A 21,721-nucleotide genomic window follows, 5' to 3' on the forward strand; every position below is an offset into this window, starting at 1 on the left:
TTAAGACAGAACTTCCCATTTATGTCAAATTAATACTCTGTACTACCTTTGACTAATTTTAATGAGAATTTGAGATTAGCTGCACCACCCCTTACTACCTTGACCTCTAAAAGCATCACATTTTAAACGAGGAGAGGGTGGGTGAAGTCTCCCAACACACGAGCCCAGGAATGAGACCCCTGCTGATCCCACAAAAGAATGTTGAAATTGGACATTGACCTCAGCACCCGACAGAGACTGGCAAAATCAATCTAAAATCCAGCCAGACTCTTCCCAGGAATTTACCAGTTGAAAATGCAAATAGATGAACCAACTCAGTATATCTGAGGTTCCCATTCCTTCTGGCTCCCAACACTCTGGGAAGAAAGGGAGTCTATTTATGGCAAATAATTCTACATCTGAATCAATGCACTGTAAACAAGACACCAAAAAAAATCTATAAAGGGCTCCCATTCTGATCAACCCAACACCATTACTGTACAAAAAACAGTTTTATTAATTACCCCAACTGCGCTTCTGTTCATGCTCTCGGTCACACTTGTTTCTCAGACTCAGCCCAGGCTCATAGGCAAGTTACCAGGTTAGCAAATCGGAAAACTGTTCTGCAAAACAGCAACTGTCAGCTTAAGGCATTACTAACATTGCAGAAGGAAGCAAGGTTACTAGGGAAGTTGGGACAACTCAGGATGATTTCTGGGACAGGAAACCCTCTCTGAAAGGGCCAGCCCATGCTGCCGCCGGGAGATGACTCTTGCTCTGGATGACAGGTCGCCCCTTTAAACCCATCCACAGTATCACAGACAAAACACCTGTCTAGTCCTCGAGCTTTCAGATTCTGAAACAAAAAGCACTCTGTCCCAGAAGCCCCAACACGTCCATGGGCCTCTCAGAGCACTCACTTGGGCCTCCCTGGCAGGAGCAGGGGAGGATGCAGGGTTGGTCAGGCTCGGTTTTTAAAAATGAAGTCACTACTAGAAATATGGAGTAAGGGGCAGGGACCCCTGCTGCAATCACATGCTGAATCATTGTCCTCCCAGAGAGCAGGCTCCTACAGGTTCCTTCAGTCCACGGAAGTGCTCAGAGCAGGGCAGGCCAGTGTGGCCTCGGAGCTGCTGCCTGCCTCACTGCATGCCGAACCACTGCTCCTGGTCAGCCCACTGGGCCGCCTCACTGTCGCTGCCCTCCAGGTCCCCTTCTTCCCCACTCCCTTCCATGTCGTCCACATCCTCCTCCTGAGTGGCATCCGTGGGACTCTCCTCCTTCTCCATCTTCTGCATCCCCTCTAGAGACTTCTGGTCATTGGGGTCCAAACTAGGGGACAACAAAACAGAGGAGAGGCCTGAATCTCTGCCTTGCTTCTTGCTGGCTGATGTGTCATCTCCCTGGTACGGCAGTGAAATGACCACCCAGTCACAGAGAATCTGCTAATGCCTGGCCTCTCCAAACAACTCCAGTTCCATAGGCAGGATTGAGGGAGTCCACCACTAGAAGTGAAAAAGGCGTCTTGTCCTAAGTTTTAGAATTCTCAATTTGAATTTTCTCCATATATAGTTCTTAAATTTTTTCACACCTAAAACCCCTAGCATTCTGCCAGAGGAAGATACTAGATAAATGAAAAAGCAGCAAGCAATCATTAGCAGAAAAATTCAAATATAATTTAAGAGTATGGGATTTCTAAGTTACAAGGTTACAAAAAGTACTTATTTTTCTGTGCGTTAGAATTGTTCCATGTTCTTACAATACAATTAAGCATATCAGCATTTCAGAAGGCAACCAAAACCATCATGCTTACCATGAATCAGATTTGTCAACTCCTAGGTTAGACCCCAGGACCCAAAGTTACCCCTACCTGGGCATTTGACTGTAGGAGCTAGGAGGATCGCACATATCTAAACCCTCAAAGTTCAGAGGGTCCAGAACATTTATTTACTTGGTTCCTAAACAATCTTTCCGCTTGCCTCTGTGACCATCACTAAGGCCAGCTGGTGTCCAATCTCAAGCAAATCCCACCTCTATATTTTATCTTATTTTCTCATTTATTTGCTTCTGGGCTTTCAAAAAGGAGATGAAACCCACGTTGGAATCCTGTTCCTACTTATGTAACTGTAGATGATCTGTATCATCTCTTCTCTGAAACCTTCCATACAGCTCTCACCCACATCCATGGATTCCCACCCGCTGCACTCCCACCTTGCCTTCTAGAGATTGCTTTGAAAGCACTTAGCACATGGTATCTATTAGCCTGCACATCTGAGACTGTGAGCTCCCAGAATCACAGCATCCCCAGTGGTTACTGAGATGCCAAGCACATGAGTGGTGCTCAACTGCTGAACAAGTAAATGGATGTGATCAGACTCCATTAAAGACAGGCCTTCACCATAACTTTATAGACACACAGACAATCCTCAAAGAAATCACTTCTGTATTAAGCAGTAAGAATACCACTATTTATTTAGTATTTACTATGTACCAGGCACAGTGCTAAGAGCTTTACATGAAATAATCATTTAATCCTCATTTAATCATTTAATACCTAATAAGGTAGATAGATATAGACAAGGAAATTTGTTAGTAACTTCCCAAGGTAACAGGTGGTAAAGGCAGTATTCTTCAGAGCTTAAGTTCTTAATTACAGTAGATAGAAACATGGGAAAGTACTTACAATACGCTGATTTGAAAAAGCAGAATATAAAATATATACTACGTATAACCCTATAAAAATATGTATATGTGTTGGCAAGGCCAGGAAGATGATCTACACAAATGAAAACAGATGTTATAGTGGTGCGGCTGGTTATGAGTGAAACAGTTCTTTAATGTTGTTAATATCACTTAAGACTTTAGAAGTCATAAATTAACGAACACTATCATTACTATTGTTACTGTGTTTTCAACTGTGGGCACATAGTGTGTGTGTTTCCAGAACTCCTGTTACACTGATCCCTGCCTCCTCTACCCCTCATGAGCTTCCCCCCATGGGAGGCTAAGTGCCTACCTTAGTGCTATACTATACTGGTCCATTGCTTCCTGATACTCATTGACAGCTACAAGGAAATCTCCTAGGATCCGATGCAGGACACAGTCACTCTGATTAGCCAGTGCGTTCCTCAACAAAGCAATTCCATCTTCATATTTCTGTTCTCTGCCTGAAAAGAAAAAGACCCTCATTTTCCTCCTTACACATTTCAAAATATATTCCCACTGCAGGTCACATACATGTAACCACAAAAATGATCACAATCCAAATATCTATTTATAGATGTCAAGAGAACACTGGTGTGGCAGGAAGTAAGACCAAGCTCATTTGAATCCCTATTCCATTAGGAAGTCAGCAGTTTGAGTTCTGATTTTTAAAAACTTATTCTTAACCAAAGCTCATATAAAAATGATTTTTAAAAACTTATTCTAAACCAAAGTTCATATAAAAAGCCAAAATGGATTTTATTTGCCAAACTAGGTCAAACTCAGTTCCTCACAAATCAGGATTTAAAAAAACCAAAGCTGAAAGGGAAGTCACAGGAGAATCATGATGGGTTAAAACCAGTTGTATTCGGCCCAAATTAGTTCAGGACAAAGTGAGCTGAATAGGTACTAACCGAGCATAGCTGGCTTGAGCCACTCTACAAGTAATTCACTGCCAATCCAAGAAGGTCTAAGCCAATTAAGTTTGGTTATGCTAAATATAAACCAATTCAAATAGGCTCAGACCTACTGCAAGAGCACACACCTGTTTGGTCATCTGTAACCAACTGGGACTAGAGAATTCAACTGGACTCAGGTTTTACACAATTAACTAGGAACAGGCAAGTAAGCAAGATACTTACTAAGTAGTTCTGCTTTTTTCACCACAGCCTTAATGTAATCCGGCCTTTGGGTCAGGGCTTTATCTAATAAGGTTTTGGCTTTCTCCTGTGTCACTGGGTCTTCAAGACAAACGGTGGCTAAAAGGGTAAGGGTCTGTGCATTTGCTCCTAGAGTTTTGTAAACATTGTTAGCCATTACCATTGCTTCACGAATACTGTTGGAGGCTAAGTAACATTCGATGAGACCTGAAAAAATATAACACAAAAAGTTCAACCACATTACCATTCCAAGCCATGCTTCCATTCTGACAGCCTTCTAAACAGCAAACCTTCAAAGTTTCAAACAACAGGCAGGTCAGGGGAAGACTCTGATGGTGAGATCAGACTGAAGGGCATGTTATTGAAACAGCTAAGAGGTGCTCTTCCCAAGAGCACCTGATGAATGTGGAAAAAGCCTGTAGTGCAAAGACACCTTTAACAGATATGCAGAAGTAAATCAAAGCATGTAGCCAGCTCAGCTCTCTGTTAGAAGAACAAACTCATTAATTGATACTGTGAAAAGATGAAATTTCCAACAAAACTCAAGGTCTTGCTGCCTTTTAACAAGCTGTTAATTTCCAGTACTGCTCAGTCACCTTTAGTCCTAAATTTAAGGGGGAAGGTTCCTACTGTTCACCTCTAAAAACTAAAGGAACTAGGGGGCAACCTAGGGTCTCCCTAAACTGGATGAAAAGGGCTTATCACAGAGATCAAACATACTGAGACTGGCAGCTCTGCCTTTAAACCCACAGCAAGAGGCTGATGCTCCATGGGGACATTTCTAACTCTCAAATCTTCGTGCCAAGAAATCGAAGAGAACAGAGGAAGTACTCTTTGGTACAAAGCACTCATCAAAACAGAAAAACAGCTTAAACCCCAAACCCACACACTCCCTGGCAGATTTTCTCTATATACACTCCTCCACCCTAGTGGCATTTATAACATTTGTGCACATTCTACCACACACTACAGTTACTTAACTAGAAATTACCTAACTCTTAAGGGCAACATGGTGGACTTTGGAATATGGTTGTTTGTAATTACTTGAATAGTTTTACTTTCCTGCTAAAACCCCATAGGAAATTCAAAGGGAAATGTTAAGAACACACTTCACCCTTAATCCAGGGCCCCGATCAGTAAAGGAAGCTCAGCTAAAGGCTGCAAGATACATCGGAGGGCATTACCAAGTCACCCTGATCCAAATCTCCAAATGGGAGCTTGAGTGAAGTCATCTCATAAAGCTTCACAGGCCAACTGGGGAAAAACTCTAACTATCCTGTGTCCAACCACTCATCTGGGTAATGGAAATACTCGACTGCATTCCTGGGCTCTTGTGAGACAGGCACACAGCAGAAGGGAATTAGTGTGATAAAAGCAATTGGAGGATAGGGAAACTACTTTCAGGATCAAGAATTTAATCAGAAACCAAAAGCTTGGCTTGCTGCAGTTTCTTTAAGAACAAATCCAAAAGAGGCATAGATCTCTGGGTATCTAAGCAGATTTGTTTTTCACTCCAACTTCCAATTTTCTTTCTTTTTTTAATCTTTTGGCCATGCTGCAAGGCATGCGGAATCCTACTTCCCTGACCAAGGATCGAACCCACGCCCCCTGCATTGGCAGGGCAGTCTTAACCACTGGACTACCAGGGAAGTCCCCAAACTGTAATTTTTATTTCTCAAATTTGAACTCATCTTTCTGTTAAGAGCAAATCACTCCTAGACTCCTGGGTTTATTTTTAAATTCTTATAAAAATATGCTTTGGAGGAACTGCATTTTGTAAGATCTATTTTAACGTCTGTGACTGAGTCACCAAATGCTGCTGAAGCTGGCACAGCTTTGAACTCCTAGGGTCAGTTCACACGAACCTAAAATAGTATGTAACAAAACAAAGCTTGACCCTGATGAGGCCTACTCTGGAGGTCACAATGAACTGACCAGTTCCCACAACCAACACTGACATATGGATGTAGAGTTATCCTATGAGTAGTAGCCCAAGGTAAGACAACTGTAAAAACAAACAAACAAACAATAAAGACATACCAACCAATCCAGCATAGTGCCGGCACAGAGAGATTCACATTAACAAGTGAGCCACATCTGAGAAACAAAACAGAACAAAAAAAACACCAAAACTATACCCAAAACAAAAAAATAAGAAAAATGAATTACGAAAGTATGGAGTGAAAAGTCCAGCCCTAAATAAATGTGTAATGCCTAATGAAGTGGTTCGCAAATATGTTTGCATGTTGGCATTTCCTGTGATCATAAAAAAGTACTGACGTCTCTAGCCCAACAGCAAATATTCTGACTTACACAGTACTGAAATGACGTAGCATCAGGATTTTTAAAAGTACCCACAGAGGACTCCAATGTGCAACAGGGTTTGGAAATTGCTGGCCCAACAAAACCTTCCATCTGAGTGCCACAGCTATAGAGCCACACCATCTATAATTATCTTACCTTCATAACAATCTAAGCGACAAGGCGCAAGACGTATAGCCTCCCGAAAGTGGATTATTGCTTCCTGGACTCTGCCCATGTTTCTAAGCGCTGCTCCCTTAAGTAGCAAAGCTTGAACACTGTTACTGTTCAGCTGAATTGCCTTGGCTCCTAAATAGAGGGCTCGAGAATAGCGTTTGCTATAGAAGCTATGACACCTGGAGGAAAACACAATCAAAGTTATCTGAAAGAAGACCATAAATAAATTTCATTCAAAAGGAAAAATCAAAGAGACGGCCTTCTACATGATCCTTACTACACACCCCTTAAAACTTTAGCGTAAGGTATTAGTGAAAAACAACAGAACAACAAAAATCTACTGAATATTTATTTTTAAGGGTAAAATCTTGATATGGAAGGGAAAACTACAAAAAGAAATCTGATGATCTGGATATGTTATCAGATCAGAGATATTCAGAGAATTTGTTAAGCCAGGTCAATAACAAAGTAGCACAGCTCCTGGCCTGCTCACCGATGGCTTGTGAGCAGGTCCAGAGCTGAGCATGATGTATTCACTCAGTAAACACTTATCCCACAAAGCAGGGGCAGTATCCTCATTTTCCAAATGAGAAAACAGACTGAGAGAAATGATGCATTCAGAGTCACAGACAGACCATGACTTGAATTCAAGTCTGATGATTCTTTAAACCAGTGCTTTCAAATCTATGTTCTATTTAGGTGAAACCACAATTTCCTAAAGAATCTACTAAAACTAGAGAGAAAAGAGAATGCATAAACATACCCAGAGACCACCCACGGTTCTGCATGTTGGTCAGAAATATTAAAAAGGCGGCAGCCAAGGTTCTCCACATCCTCCAGCCGCCCTTCTCGTGCCAGGAGATAGCCATACACATCCATTCCTACAGAGGAAGAGGCTCATTAAAGCAGCAGGGGTCTTTTCTAACAGAGCTACAACCTTCATCAGAGCCCACAAAAGGGCTTCTGCAGGGTCTGAGCCCTCTCCAATATCATAAGCTCCTCCCACCAGCATTCCCATTTTCCTACAGAATGACTATTAAAAAGACAAAACACATATAAAAGTAAAAACAAATAAATAAAAATAAAAAGCAAAGGAGTAGAAGGACCTACCTCACAATTTGAAAGCCTGTAATTTTCAGGAACTATTTGTCCCTACATCCTGTGGCGTGATAATACAGCCATAGTTATCCTAACACATAACCAGAAAAGGCCCAAAAAAGCATCAAATTAAGTTCTCTCTTCCAAGAAGTCTAGACACAATCAGGAGTATACACTTCATATGCCAGTTAGTCTCAGAAAAAAGCTAGTCTATTCTAGAAAAAGCCATCCAGTTCTTTCTGGAGTCTATTTCATTTAAAATCATTCCCCTGCCCCCCAACCCCCTTTATTCTCATTTATGTTCTATTAAAAAAAAAAAAAAAGGGCCTTAGCTCACTGTCACCCATCTCTTACCACCATTCTCCTCCATTCCTTACTATACATGAAAATGTCTCTTAAATCAAATTACTGCAACATTCCCTGCTGTTCCCTGGACTCGGCTCTGAGCTTCCAATCTGAAGTAGCTGACTACCGTCAGGCTAGTACTTTTAAAACGCCATTTTCACCATGGGCACAAGGCAGTTTGGTAAAGAGGAGAAACACTGGGCAGGAGGGACTCTGAGCAAACAAATTCATCTTTCTGAATCTGTTTCCCTATCTACATGCTTGTGAAGGTCCCCTCCCGCTCTGTCATTCTTGTAGCTTAAGAGTCTACATGTTTATTGTCACAAGGCCGTATGTTTCTGATGGCCATTTTTGGGCCTTTGCAAGCAGACTTCTGCCTATTTATGCAACATTATTTCCCATCACTATTGCTGCACACATTTCCTTCACTCACTGCCAGTCACCAGACAGCCATCCTTTGGAAGTACAGACCTGCTGAGCTTCCCAGTAGGTCCACGCTATCTCTGTGGACCTGTGGCTCACCTCTTTAGCACCAATCTTCTTTTACATCAGTGACTTTTTAAAACATTGTTGTTCACTTCTAATTACTTCTTTTAATCATCTTATCACTTTCTTAGTATCTGTTCACTTACTCCTTTTTAAACTAAATTTAAGGACCTAGTGAACCTAAATTCCCTAAAAGGATATTATGATTCTGGGGATGCCATCCAAATTCTCAGTCAGACACACCATAAATTTATAAACCGTAAGAACGGGCTGTGATCCCTCCCCAAAGAAAAAAAGTCAAGTAATGATCTGTGGGGATATGACACTTGAATCCAAGCAAAAACAACTACTCAAAACGGAATTACCCAGTGTTAAGAGACATTGTCAGGACCTTAAAAAAAGGCTACTCATATATTTTATGAAAAGCTGTTATCAGAAGACCATGCTACATCTTCTCCCTATCTTCTGATTTGACCCTGTACAGTCACCTCCATCCTGTCCCAAGAATTACTTACCTTTTATTAGATATGGATCCAACATCTGTGCCTGTTCAAACTTGAGGACAGAGTTCTTATTGTCTCCAGCTCTGAAGTACAGATCTGCTAAGCTTCCCAGTAGGTCCACGTTATCTCTCAACAAGGACTTTTTCTCTAGTGAACTTCAAAATATTAAACATGAACCTTAAAATATATCTTAAGTCTCTTAGTTGTTGAACCTGGGTGATGGGCATAAGGGTACTATTTTATGTAAGATTTTTCATTTTTCATAATGAAAGACTTCAAAAACAAACCATGTAACTAATTTTCTTAATTCTGAGCTTGTAATTTAAAGTTATACAAGATAAGATAGTAAATACACAGAATAAAGCAGAAATCTCTCTCATTACCTAGAAAGAACTTTTGGTTACAGTTTTCCAAAAGATAATATATACTGTATGTGTTAAATATAATATCATTCAAAGTAACAGCTATTTATTACTCAACCAAATGACTCTGCCTAATACAAATCCCACTCTGATGACCCTGGACTTTACCTAACTAGAAAGAAAAACCCCAGTACCGAGGCAACCCAGGTCAGATGGTGCAAAAACCATGCTTCTAGGACATCCAAAAAGATGTTCTTTCAGGTTCAAGTACGACACACAGAGTTAAACTTGGTCCAAGTTTACATTTAACAAAAATTATTACATCTGGGGCCACTGAGTACATTAAGAGATTAACAAAGCCCAGGGACAACAGGCTTTACAACAAGAGATAAGCATCTCATTTTTCCATTTTGCTAATTTAGATACATCAACTTCCATATAAGAGTCCTAAGAATATTCAATTAACTTTGTGGTTCTCACCAAATGGTATTGATTGCTCTCGAATTGTCACCAACATGCACAAAAGCATAGGCTTTGATCCACACAGAAAGCCAATCCAAGTTAGGCACAGTCTGGATCACATTCATCGTCATTGATGCCACCTCTGCACCTTTTACAGAAAGAGACAGCAAACCTAATCCAACAGAAAGTAGGAGAAAGAAGGTGAGGCATAGCATCCTTCTACAATGCAAGAAGCAATAGGCTACACTTTTCCAAGGCTGTAAGGCAACCTTTTCCCTATTTTAAGCAAGACGCATATGACAGAACAACTACAGTATTTTTTCAGCGGTGAAAGAATACACAGCAGTAGTAACCTAAATTATTCTAATGTACAGCCAAGATTAAGAATCACTATCTTAGAGAGTAAACACTCCATGAAAATAGGGGAAGAATGACCTTACCTAGAATCGCATCAAGGGCTAATGGGCACTGCCTCAGCACTTCCTTATAGCTGGTGACGGAAGGTCGCTCCTGACCAGCCTTCTTGTACAGGTTTGCCAACATCATGTTTATCTGCAGTGAAAACAAAAGATAATAAGGTAAGTATTTAAAAATACAATCTTACCATTGATAAGTTCCGATTTTCATTATTAGCTATTCTACTTTTTACTGAAAAATCTACCCAAGGCCCTGTGGAAACAAAGTGCAACCCCACTCTTCAAACAAAGAGGAAATTACTACCTTTGCTTTTCTATGTCCTCCCATTACCTCCCAAATTCCTCACACTTACCCAACCAAAAGGCCCAATAATATCTGGACCAAAGATGCTGCCTCTGGAAATGGAAGTAACATTCATTTGAGAAATGTTACAGGATTCTAATTACCTTGATTTTTAAAACAGAGGATGAACTATGTTAAAAATGTCTGTTTACATATTTTATTTTTTAAGCTTAATATCACAGTAAAATAAAGTGAGGAAGTCTTAACAAAGCTAGCTTAAAAAGATCAGATGAATTTTCCCCAAAAAGGAAATGATGGACACAAAAGTAAAACATTTGGCTCCTCTTTAACAATTAGTCTAGCAGCTAGACTCTTAGCTTTTCTAATGCTTAAAGCTTTGACTCACAGGTATTGTCTGACTCAAAAAAATGCTACAAGAATCAAACTCTAACTGATCTCCAGAGGTGACAATGATCCAGAGATTAGCTTTATTATTTAAATCTAATGAATGCATTTTTAGCACAACTCAAATATGTAACTCAGTTTGGAGGCGAGAGGTGGGGGCAGGACAATTTCCTAAAAACGCAACAGGGAAAATTTGACAAAACCTAAAAGTTCCAAAGAATACAGATGTTACAGAGAAGAGATAAATGATCTTAATAGTACAAAGAGTACACAATATTCCAATTTAAAATTAATAGATCTTAAATGGAACACAATGTTTGCCAGATCATTAACCTAAGAAAGCAGTCAACACAAGGGCACAAAAGAAAAAGAGCCAATCCCCGATCTCTTCAATTATCTGTAACTTGGTATGCCAGATATTTACTCAAAAAATTACTCTGAAGATGAAAAACATCTGTTCCAATTATGAACTCACAGTATATAAAACAATCTAGTATGGCATTAATCCATACTGATTCAATGAAATAATGAAATACTAGAAATTAAACTATTTTTTATTTGGCCTCAGGTTTTCCATTTTAGGCTATGTTGAAATGCAAAAAAAAAAAGGTACTTAAAGGAAAACTCCAGTATTGGTGTCAATACTTGAAAAAAATAAAAGAATTAAATTTAAAATCCTTTCTTGACCGCTTGTTATTAACGAACTATGACTGACGGGCCTTCTATCTCAACAAATATTAAATATTCCGTTTAAACTACCTGACACTTTGAGTTTTGAGAACTACCTAGTTAGAAAGTCAATTCTTTTTAAAAACAGATCCTTACTTGGGGACATCATTAAAGTTGCATTCCACCAGTTATAAATATAAGCAGTCATCATTTTCTAAAAACTGAGTGACAAATTGTTTCTTGGTATGTTTCTCTTAAAAGTTGAAGATTTTCCAAGACATAATAATCTCACACTGGAATTTTCCTTTAAAATGTGAAGGAATGTGTGGCGGTGTTTACCATACATTAACAGACGTTCATTTAGACGTTTTTTGACTCACTTCCTTGTCCTTTACACAGACTGAGAAGCCAGTTAACTCCCTAACGGACAAGAAAGAAAAACTGTAAATATTATAGGTTTATGTTTGAGGCACACATCTTTGTTTGCTCCTGGCTACAACAGCTCTATGAAGGATATGTACTCCTAACGTATGTGGACTCCTCTAGTTCTTCCTAAAACGACAGCTGTAAACACCAAAGTGTTGGATACCACAAGGCTCACTTTCTTGGCCATTACTCATTTTTAAAAATGCCCCCAAATTCCCTCAAGTCATTAAGAAGAAATTATGGAACGTTTCCAATAAGATAAGGACTAGGTATCCTTCAAAGCTTACAATCAAAGCAGCATTTTCCAAATGAAGACACCCTCATATATACAAAAAAATTATTCTTAGGGTAAGACTTTCATAGCGTACCAGAATATAATTAAGTATACAGTGCCCAGCTTGTTGTGAGACAGGTTAGTCTATAATACACTTACAAATGTTTTAAATAACAATTATCACCATAAAATATGAAGAAATAGCTTAATTTTTAAAATTCAGAAAATATTAAATAAATCTTCAACATGAGATGCTTAAACATGTTCTCATCAAGTGTGATTACTTTTAAAACTCAGTAACACTTGGGTGAAAAAACACTAAATACACCTGGTCCCTACTGCTTATAATTCCTTTTCTTTTAATGGCAGGAAGATGTGCACAAGTTCCTATTGTTAACTACACTGCAGTTTTTCAATGAAGAGAGGAAAGTAGGTGACATGAAAGTATGTGTTAGAATATTAAATAATGATGTGAATTCACTCCTAAGAGCTAAGATTTTCATTGTTTTTCTAAACTGGACTTCAAAGAAAACCTGTATTCAGATGCCTAATATAATACTCCTTATAGAATAGTATTTTAAAAAGTATTCTCACATCCATGAACTTAGTTTATACCAGAGAAAGTATTATCATCCTCAATAAGGAAAAAAGTAAAGCCAGATTTTTAACTTGCCCAAGTTCACACTACACACTGCTTGTATGCCCTAAATGCAAAGACAAGAAACTAGATCTTTCGATTTCAGTTGAAGGTGTTCTATATACTATTATTGCCAAATAAAACACAAATACTATCCTATACACAAATACGTACAAAGAACCTTGAAGTTTTAATTCTGAAAATAAAAGGAATACACATTATCAAATGGGCATACCTACAGAATGCAAAAAATGAGATTCTTAAAAAGTACTGTTGCTACCTGGAAATATATTGCAAATCATGTTTCCTACAATAAGAAAAACAAAATAATTAAACACATGTAGTACTCTCCAGCTACCATTTTCCTCAGCAGAATTTTCAGGGTCTTATAAGAAAGTCACTCCTCTCTCTAAACAGGGAGAACAGGGGAACAAAGTGGGAATCAGAGACAAGGTTTGTAAAATGTTTGGATGTAGTCCCTGAAAACACAGAGGAAGACAGCTGGAAGGACTGGGGAAGAGAAAAATATGTAACCAAATTGTTAATTCGACTTACTTTGGGAGTTCTTTGTCTTGAAGGGATCCCATCAAGTATAGCGATGGCATCTTTATCTTGTTTTAGCATTGTGTAACATTCAGCCATTTTGTATTTTACTTCAATTTCAGATGGAAGACACTTAAGAGGAAATGAAAACATCTCTTCAAAATATTACTTCAGCAGTATGGCAGTTCTTCAAAATGTTAAACATGATTACCATATGACCCAGTAATTCTGCTTCTGTGTATACAGCCAAGAAAACTGAAAACATATGTCCACACAAAAACCTGCACAAAAATGTTCATAGCATCATTAATGATAAAAAGCAGAAACACAAATGCCCACCAACTAATGAATAGTTAAAATATGGCACATCCACACAATGGAATATTATTCTGCAACAAAAAGGAATAAACAATTGCTTCTTTATTATGTGCCATAATATGGATCAACCTTGAAAACATACTAAGTAAAAGCAGCCAGCCACAAAAGGCCACATTGCATGATTCCACTCATATAAAAGGTCCAGAATAGGCGAACCCACAGAGGCAGAAAGGTCAGTGATTTCCAGGGGCTACAGAAATAAGAAACACAAGGCTCTTCTAGAGGGATGTAAACATTCTGGAATTATTCAATATCCTACCCTGAACTGTGAATATTATGTTGTAAACTGTATCTCAATTTTTAAAAAAACTCCTTCAAGATTAAATAAGCATAGTGCTTAGCATACAGAATGCCCCCAAATATTACTTCTATGAATTATTCTGTGTGGATAATACACATGACTTCCATTCAGGGCCAGAAAACAATTCCTGGCAATCAGCTCTTTAGTAACAAAACACAAAGGCTCTACATAAAGAGAAATAAAACAAGAGAAAAATGTACAGGTGCTAAAAAAAAAAAAAAAGCAATTATATTACTTTGTCTTTTTTTAATGTGGAAAAATACAGAATGTGATTCATAATTTCACTTCAGTTCATTCTGACATTCCTTTTAAATGTAAATTGCATGTATAATTTAAAGACAGGTTCAAACTGAAAGTCAAGGTTCCCCTCCTCTAAAGTTTTGTTAATTTTCTTCACACACATATGCTAAATTTTCCATGTATATTATCCATATATATTTTAGGCATATACCAGGATATATGTCTATAAACTATCCCCTTTAGGGAATTCCCTGGCAGTCCAGTGGTTAGGACTCCACACTTTCACTGCCAAGAGGGCCAAGGTGGGTTCAGGTTCAATCCCTGGTTGGGGAACCAAGATCCCACAAGTAGCACAGTGTGGCCAAAAAATTAAAATAACTATCACCTTTAAACAGAAAGAGTAGTGAACATACTACTTAAAATCTTATTTACTAACATATACAGGCCTTTCCAAATCAGCACATACAACGCTATATTTCACTTCCTCAATATCCCATCCTAGGGCTACACTATAACTAGATCCTACTGATAAACACTTTTGCTTGTAGTTTCTTACCATTATAAACAGTGCTATAGTAAGCAGCTTACTTATATACCCTTGTAAACCTTTTGCAAATCAACTATTACAGTAAATATCTAGCAACGGTATAACTGTCAAGTGGTGAAATTAGTTTTTTACCCTTCATTTATTTAATCATCAAGCAACCAAAACTAGTAAGAACTCGAAAGATAATTTCATATGAATTTCCCCAGGTATTCGCAATCCTAAAACTGAGTGACATCTTGAAAGTGTACTTTCATTAAATTAAAAAATAAATAAAACTTTCGATTTCTTAATTGTTTGTATAAAAAGGAGGACTAATACATGACTTTGGTTAGAGCCCAGATAATTCTATTTTTCAATTCATCCAGAGTGAATTTTGTTTTTAGCCCTTTGTGCTTGGTTGGATGAATTCTTGTACCTAAGTGGTTTTTAACCTTTGTTTCTCCAGTCAGCTCCCCTTTAAAATTACTTTAAAATTTTTTAAATTTATTTTTGGCTGTGCTGAATCTTCACTGTTGTGCAGGCTTTTCTCTAGTTGCAGTGAGCGGGGGGTGAGCAGGGCTGGTCTCTAGTTGCAGTGCACAGGCTTCTTATTGTGGTGGCTTATCTTGTCAACCACTGTTCCCGGGCTCAAGAGCACAGGCTCTATAGTTATGGTACATGGGCTTAGTTGCTCCGAGGCATGTGGGATCTTTCCAGATCAGGGATTGAACCCATTTCTCCTGCACTGACAGGCAGATTCTTTACCACTGAGCCACCAGGGAAGTCCTTAAAATTACTTTTTTTTTTTTCTTAAAATTACTTTTTATTTTACATCTTCTACATCTAATAAGCAGTCTTAAATTCCTTCCACCTCTCCTGCTCTCAATACAAACAAACTAAAAACATATCACATATCTATCTCCAATTACCTGACTCTGTGGAGTGGATGCAGAATTTCCAGTTGAAGGTCTCACTTTTGAAGTTTTACTTAGGGCTTTCTTCTGCTGTAAAGCCATAGTATACTTACTCACAGCATTCCGATACTCCTTGTCATGAAAGAGAGAATCTGCATGATACACCAAAAGCTGGTACTTCTGAGATGGGGAGAATAACTCACTAGAAAAACAAAGAAAGTATACCCCCTACATGGGTTACTTTGAAATGTCAGAAAGAACGCCCTCCTTAGTGTCTACATAAGCCGAAAAACATAGGCAATGTACTTTAATTGCTAGTCCCTAAAAAAAGAGCCAAGACTCATACTCCATGTTAATACTGTCAACATATGTAGGAAATTACTTTAAATTGTTGTTTTCCTTTACTTACTATGAAAACAATGATACTTCTAAATCAAATTCAGTAATATAGAGATATACAAAGAGAAATATTAATACAGCTGACCCTTGAACAAACCAGGCTTGAATTACAGGGTCCACCAATACGTAGATTTCTTTTTTCAATAGCACACACTACAGTACTATACACCATCTTGGTTCAATCTGTGTATGCAGAACTGCAAACTCAAAGGAAATGCATACATAAAGAGCCAAATATAAGTTATATACTGATTTTTGACTGTGAGCCTCCTACCCTCCTCTGAAACTTGCTCAAGGGTCAGGTGTATATCTTTTCCTCCCCCTCTTTAACCCAAGCCCCCTTAAGAGTTAATACTCCCACAGTAACATCAAGTTTTCAGGGCAATACAGACAAAGGAGAGCAATCATGACTTAATATTACCAAATACTGCCGAAGGGTTAAAAAACTGGAAAAGAGAAACTCACCACTCTGAATCTTTTTTATTTAAGTGTTAACAAAAAGAGGTTTGGAGGGAATTTGAAACTCTTTAAATACTGAAGAAAATGGGAATACTGAAATACAGGAAAAGACTAGGACAAGCCAATGGGACAGAATGGAACAGACGAGAGGATTAGCCGTGTTTGACAGAAGTTGTTTTTCTCTCCATATGTAAGTAAATCTTACCGGGGCTTCCCAGGTGGCTCAGTAGTAAAGAGTCCACCTGCCAAGCAGGAGACACAGGTTCAATCCCTGGGTCTGGAAGATCCCTAGAGGAGGAAATGGCAACCCACTTCAGTATTCTTGCCTGGGAAACCCCATGGACACAGGAGCCTGACAGGCTACAACCACGGGGTAGCAAAGAGTTGAACACGACCAAGTAAGCAAACAGCAGCAGCAAGTAAACTTCACTAGCACTAGAAGATTACTTCCTTGAGTCTCAGGGGTTTAAGGACATAGTAACAGAAGAAATACATTGCAGAATGTTCCCTTCAATCTTGAATATTGCTTGCAAGTGTTATAGGTGCCTAGAAGTGTCCACCAATCTTAATGGGAAACTTGTATTTTTAATCCCCAATCTCATCCCTCATCTAGTAAAAATTTACATTTTTTCTTTGACAGGGACAAGCTACTGCTGCTAAGTCACCTCAGTCGTGTCCATTCTGTGCGACCCCATAGACGGCAGCCCACCAGGCTCCCCTGTCCCTGGGAGTCTCCAGGCAAGAACACTGGAATGGGTTGCCATTTCCTTCTCCAATGCATGAAAGTGAAAAGTGAAAGTGAAGTCACTCAGCAACTTCATGTCCGACCCTCAGCAACCCCATGGACTGCAGCCTTCCATGGGATTTTCCAGGCAGGAGTACTGGAGTGGGGTGCCAGTGACAAGCTACTGTCACTTAAAAAGAAAGAATAGTCCAAGAACTCTGTAGATGATTAACTGCTCAGCAAATGAAGGATACTCAAGAATAGGTACCACGGATTAGTAACGGCCAAAGGCTGGGCAAGTGGGATTTGTGACTACTAACTGATTTGGGGTTTCTTTGGGGATAATACAAATGCTTTACAACAAACATTGGTGATGGCTGTACAACTCTGTGAATATACTTAAAACCACAGAAATGTATTCTTTAAAAGCATGAATCTGATGGTATGCAAATCTTATCTTAATAAAAAATAATTTTAAAAAAAGGATAGATAGGCTAAACACTGGATATAAAGTGACAAAGAAAAGTTAAGGATTGAAAGGTACAGTTCAGACAGTTGAGATCTATTCCAGCTCTGACATTCTATTTAGGGAGACACGCTGGATCATGGAAAAAGCAAGAGAGTTCCAGCCTTTACTGTGTGGATCACAATAAACTGTGGAAAATTCTTCAAGAGATGGGAATACCAGACCACCTGACCTGCCTCTTGAGAAACCTGTATGCAGATCAGGAAGCAACAGTTAGAACTGGACATGGAATAACAGACTGGTTCCAAATAGGAAAAGGAGTACGTCAAGGCTGTATATTGTCACCCTGCTTATTTAACTTCTATGCAGAGTACATCATGAGAAACGCTGGGCTGGAAGAAGCACAAGCTGGAATCAAGATTGCCGGGAGAAATATCAATAACCTCAGATATGCAGATGATACAACCCTTATGACAGAAAGTGAACAGGAACTAAAAAGTCTCTTGATGAAAGTGAAAGTGGAGAGTGGAAAAGTTGGCTTAAAGCTCAACATTCAGAAACTAAGATCATGGCATCTGGTCCCATCACTTCACGGCAAATAGACGGGGAAACAGTGGAAACTGTGTCAGACTTTATTTCTGGGGGCTCCCAAATCACTGCAGATGGTGATTGCAGCCATGAAGTTAAAAGACGCTTGCTCCTTGGAAGGAAAGTTATGACCAACCTAGGTAGCATATTCAAAAGCAGAGATATTACTTTGCCAACAAAGGTCCCTCTAGTCAAGGCTATGGTTTTTCCAGTGGTCGTGTATGGATGTGAGAGCTGGACTGTGAAGAAAGATGAGCACCGAAGAATTGATGCTTTTGAACTGTGGTGTTGGAGAGACTCTTGAGAGTCCCTTGGACTGCAAGGAAATGCAACCAGTCCATCCTTAAGGAGATCAGTCCTGGGTGTTCACTGGAAGGACTGATGCTAAAGCTGAAACTCCAATACTTTGGCCACCTCATGTGAAGAACTGACTCATTGGAAAAGACCCTGATGCTGGGAGGGATTGGGGGCAGGAGAAGGGGACGACAGAGGATGAGATGGCTGGATGGCATCACCAACTTGATGGACATGAGCTTGAGTGAACTCCAGGAGTTGGTGATGGACAAGGAGGCCTGGCGTGCTGTGATTCATGGGGTTGCAGAGTTGGACACGACTGAGCAACTGAACTGAACTGAAGATATGAAAGAAAACAGCTGATTTGATATTACCCTCAGAGAAAGCATTCAGATGTTTATATATTGTAACTTACATGCCTACTTACTGCATCCACAAGTTATTTCTGAAATGATACATGAAAAACTTAATTTGTTGCCTCCAGAGAAGGGAAAAGGTGGGGTGAAGTTCAAGACTCCTAAGCAGACACTTATCTGCATACCCCTTCAGTACTGCTTTTTTTTTTAATGGTATATACTGGAGATTAAGTAATAAACTTTAAAATAGAAATGATAAAGGTCAGAATTTAAACACCTCCTGAAAGTAGAAAGGAAACTGCCAGTTCAGCCTAATATAAAGAAGAATGGGCTAAATCTAATCAGAAGACCAACCTCCTAATTATCCTGTAACATCTGAAAAACCAAGAATAATGACTGACCAGTGTATAAATTCCCAATGGCAGACACTGTATACTTTGACAGATCACTAAGAACCAGGTGAAAAGCTCCAGAATAAACAAAGTAGGCTGACAGAGACCAGGGCTCCTCACTGTCAACACTAAGTGGACGGTGGTAAAATGATGGGCCTCACACAGTGAGGTCTAAAAGCACACTAGTGGGAATGAAACAGGGAAAAACAGCTGCAACACAGTTAAGTGGCCCAGACAGCTTCCAGAGCAGCCCAAATGCAAATGGGTCCACACTGAGTAGACTGTAATGCCACTTGACACAGTAGACTATGGAGGGTCAGAATGAGACTTTAAAGTCAGAAGGACCAAAATCCAGACATTGTGGCTCCTCCACTTACTAGATGTGTGAACTTGAACACCATGTTTCAACTTTCTGAGGTTGCACGCACTTTCCTTTGCATATCAACAGGCACGCTGCAGACTTCATTAGGTGTTAAGAAGAAGAATACAGAAAAAAGAATATAGAAAAGTTCCCATCACAAGAAAAATATTTTTCTGTAAGTATGTGGGGTTGTTAGATGTTAGCTAGACTTACTATAGTGATCATTTCACAGTATATACAAATAACAAATCATCATGTTGCACATCTCAGACTAGTAAGTCAAAGATATCTCAAACAAACAAAAAGTGATGTATAATATATAACAGGGTAAAGGGATAGAATGCTGAGGGCCAGGGACAATTCTGACGGCCAAACAAGAGTTCTCTAGGAAGGATATCTGAGTTGAAACCTAAAGGAGGGAGCTCTGAGTTGGACTCCAAGCAGAATGGTAAATGCAAAAACCCTGAGCTGAGAACGACCTTGGGGTGTTCAAGTAACAGAAGAGCATAACCAGGGAAGCGAGTACAGAGAGCAGAATAGGTGACACTGAGTGGGAGAGAGCTCTTTGGCTTCACAGGCCGTGGGAAGAAATTTTCATTTAAACACAACGAAGAAATTTAAGCAAAGGGGCAAGAGATAAACCACCGCTTCATCCGCAACGTGTGCTAAGTCGCTTTACTCGTGTCCGACTCTTTGCAATCCTATGGTCTATCAGAAAACGTCAAAGGGTCACTGCGGGTCCTTAAAAACGCGCCACTCCCACCCACCCAGGAAGTCTCCCGTCTTCAGGTGTTTGCGGGAACGAGAAAGCAAACGCTACTGATAACACTCAAGGGGAAAGAAAAATCAACCTCAGACGTGGGACGAGGACGTAAAACTAAGAACTAAGTATCTTTTTTTTTTTTTTTAAGAACTAAGTATCTTAATCAAGCGCCAGGGGACAAGGCTTCTTTGAGCCTGGGCGACAGAGAAAACGTTCTTCGGGAAGAGAGGAGTCAGCCCAGAGATGTGACTGCCGCTATGACCGGCGACAGTGCCTTAGCGAACCCTCTGCTCTCAACTTTCTGGAAATCTTAGCCAGGGTCATTCTCAGAGCCTCCGCCTTCATTTCTCCAAGCAGCCGCTCGCCGCATCTCCCGCAGGGAGCGCGTCCCAGCGCCGTGTACAACGCGGGGACCCGGCGAACTCAACTTGCTTTCCTAAGTCTGCTGCGCCCGACGAGGCCCTTGCTGACCTCGGAACCTCAGCCGGGAGCCCGCATCCGCTCCTTCCCGCCAATGCCCAGGCCCCCACATTCCCCGCTCCCAAACCGGCGCCGCTTTCTCCCGAGCCCCAGGCCGCTCCCAGCCTCAACTCACGGGTTGTTATTACTCATTGTAAGTAACAAGCTGCTGAGGAGCCGCACGTTGGAGTGCAGCCCCGCGGCCGCCATGTCTCGCACATGGTCTATCACATTCATTCTGCCCAGGAAGGCCGCAGACAGCGGCGGCGGCAGCAGCGCAAAAAGCCAGCTGAAGCTCCTTGGGGAAGAGTCCAAAATGGCGGCCTTACCCGGGTCCATCGGGTCTACACGCGGCCCCGCCCCCAGGGTGATAGGCAACTACTGAAATGCCTGAGGAGCGACAACAACAACAAAAACCTCCGTTCCTTCCCTGCCAAGTTCCCTGTGAGGTGGTACCGTTTAGTTTGGGTTTTTTGTTTGTTTTTAGCAAAAGTTACATCATTTTAAGTTGCAACCTTTCCTGAAGGCTTACAGCGGGCTGGGGACAAAAGGCACTTCAGGATCAACTGAAATTAGACTTAAAAATTAATTAAAATGTATTAACATTTATCATAAATAAAAATTAATATTCTAGTAGGGTGCGGAGGGAAAATCCCCAACAGTTGGAATTAAATATCTTAATCAGGCGCCAGGGACAGTCCTAACTGCTTTAATGGTCTCGCCCGAGCTCTAAGTGCCACGCCCCCTCCTCTCGGGGGGGGGGGGTGTGTGGGTGTGGGTGTGGGTGTGGGTGTGGGTGTGGGTGTGGGTGTGTGGTACCTGCGGGAGTCCGGCTTCGCTCTTTTTTTTACCCTGTGAAATTAGTCATTAGC

The 21,721-nt window shown here is 40.2% G+C and overlaps 1 protein-coding gene across 15 annotated transcripts; it reads right to left on the minus strand.

Moving 5' to 3' along the window:
- Positions 1 to 472: 472 nt before the first annotated feature.
- Positions 473 to 21,617, minus strand: ANAPC7 (anaphase promoting complex subunit 7). Of its 15 annotated transcripts, none has more exons than XM_086347669.1 (12): positions 21,179 to 21,607; positions 15,604 to 15,790; positions 13,242 to 13,361; positions 11,730 to 11,769; positions 10,017 to 10,128; positions 9,595 to 9,748; positions 8,765 to 8,907; positions 7,084 to 7,201; positions 6,303 to 6,499; positions 3,825 to 4,049; positions 2,996 to 3,146; positions 473 to 1,311 (listed from the first exon to the last, which is right to left on the minus strand). In XM_086347669.1, the coding sequence occupies exons 3-12, from the start codon at positions 13,289 to 13,291 to the stop codon at positions 1,122 to 1,124; spliced, it is 1,380 nt and encodes a 459-aa protein (XP_086203795.1). In that variant the 5' UTR covers positions 13,292 to 13,361; positions 15,604 to 15,790; positions 21,179 to 21,607; the 3' UTR covers positions 473 to 1,121. The 15 variants fall into 15 exon arrangements, with proteins under 15 accessions (XP_086203795.1, XP_086203800.1, XP_086203802.1 ...); XM_086347674.1 differs by having other exon boundaries at positions 11,506 to 11,769; positions 21,179 to 21,572; XM_086347676.1 differs by having other exon boundaries at positions 11,506 to 11,769; positions 13,242 to 13,510; positions 21,179 to 21,491.
- Between the last annotated feature and the right edge of the window lie 104 nt (positions 21,618 to 21,721).

This window comes from Bos grunniens, chromosome 17 (genome assembly GCF_055505025.1).
Source record: "Bos grunniens cultivar Pamir isolate PY7600 chromosome 17, Bosgru_T2T1.0, whole genome shotgun sequence".
Taxonomy (NCBI): domain Eukaryota; kingdom Metazoa; phylum Chordata; class Mammalia; order Artiodactyla; family Bovidae; genus Bos; species Bos grunniens.

Bases quoted from the DNA above. Each gene is read 5' to 3' on its own strand.
- ANAPC7 (XM_086347662.1), bottom strand. From the start codon at position 21,188: ATGGACCCGGGTAAGGCCGCCATTTTGGACTCTTCCCCAAGGAGCTTC. The intron at 9,749-10,016 runs GTAAGGTCATTC...CTGTTGGATTAG, and splicing joins AGCCCTTGATGCGATTCTAG to GTTTGCTGTCTCTTTCTGTA. The intron at 6,500-7,083 runs GTATGTTTATGC...GTTTTCCTCCAG, and splicing joins GAACCGTGGGTGGTCTCTGG to GTGTCATAGCTTCTATAGCA.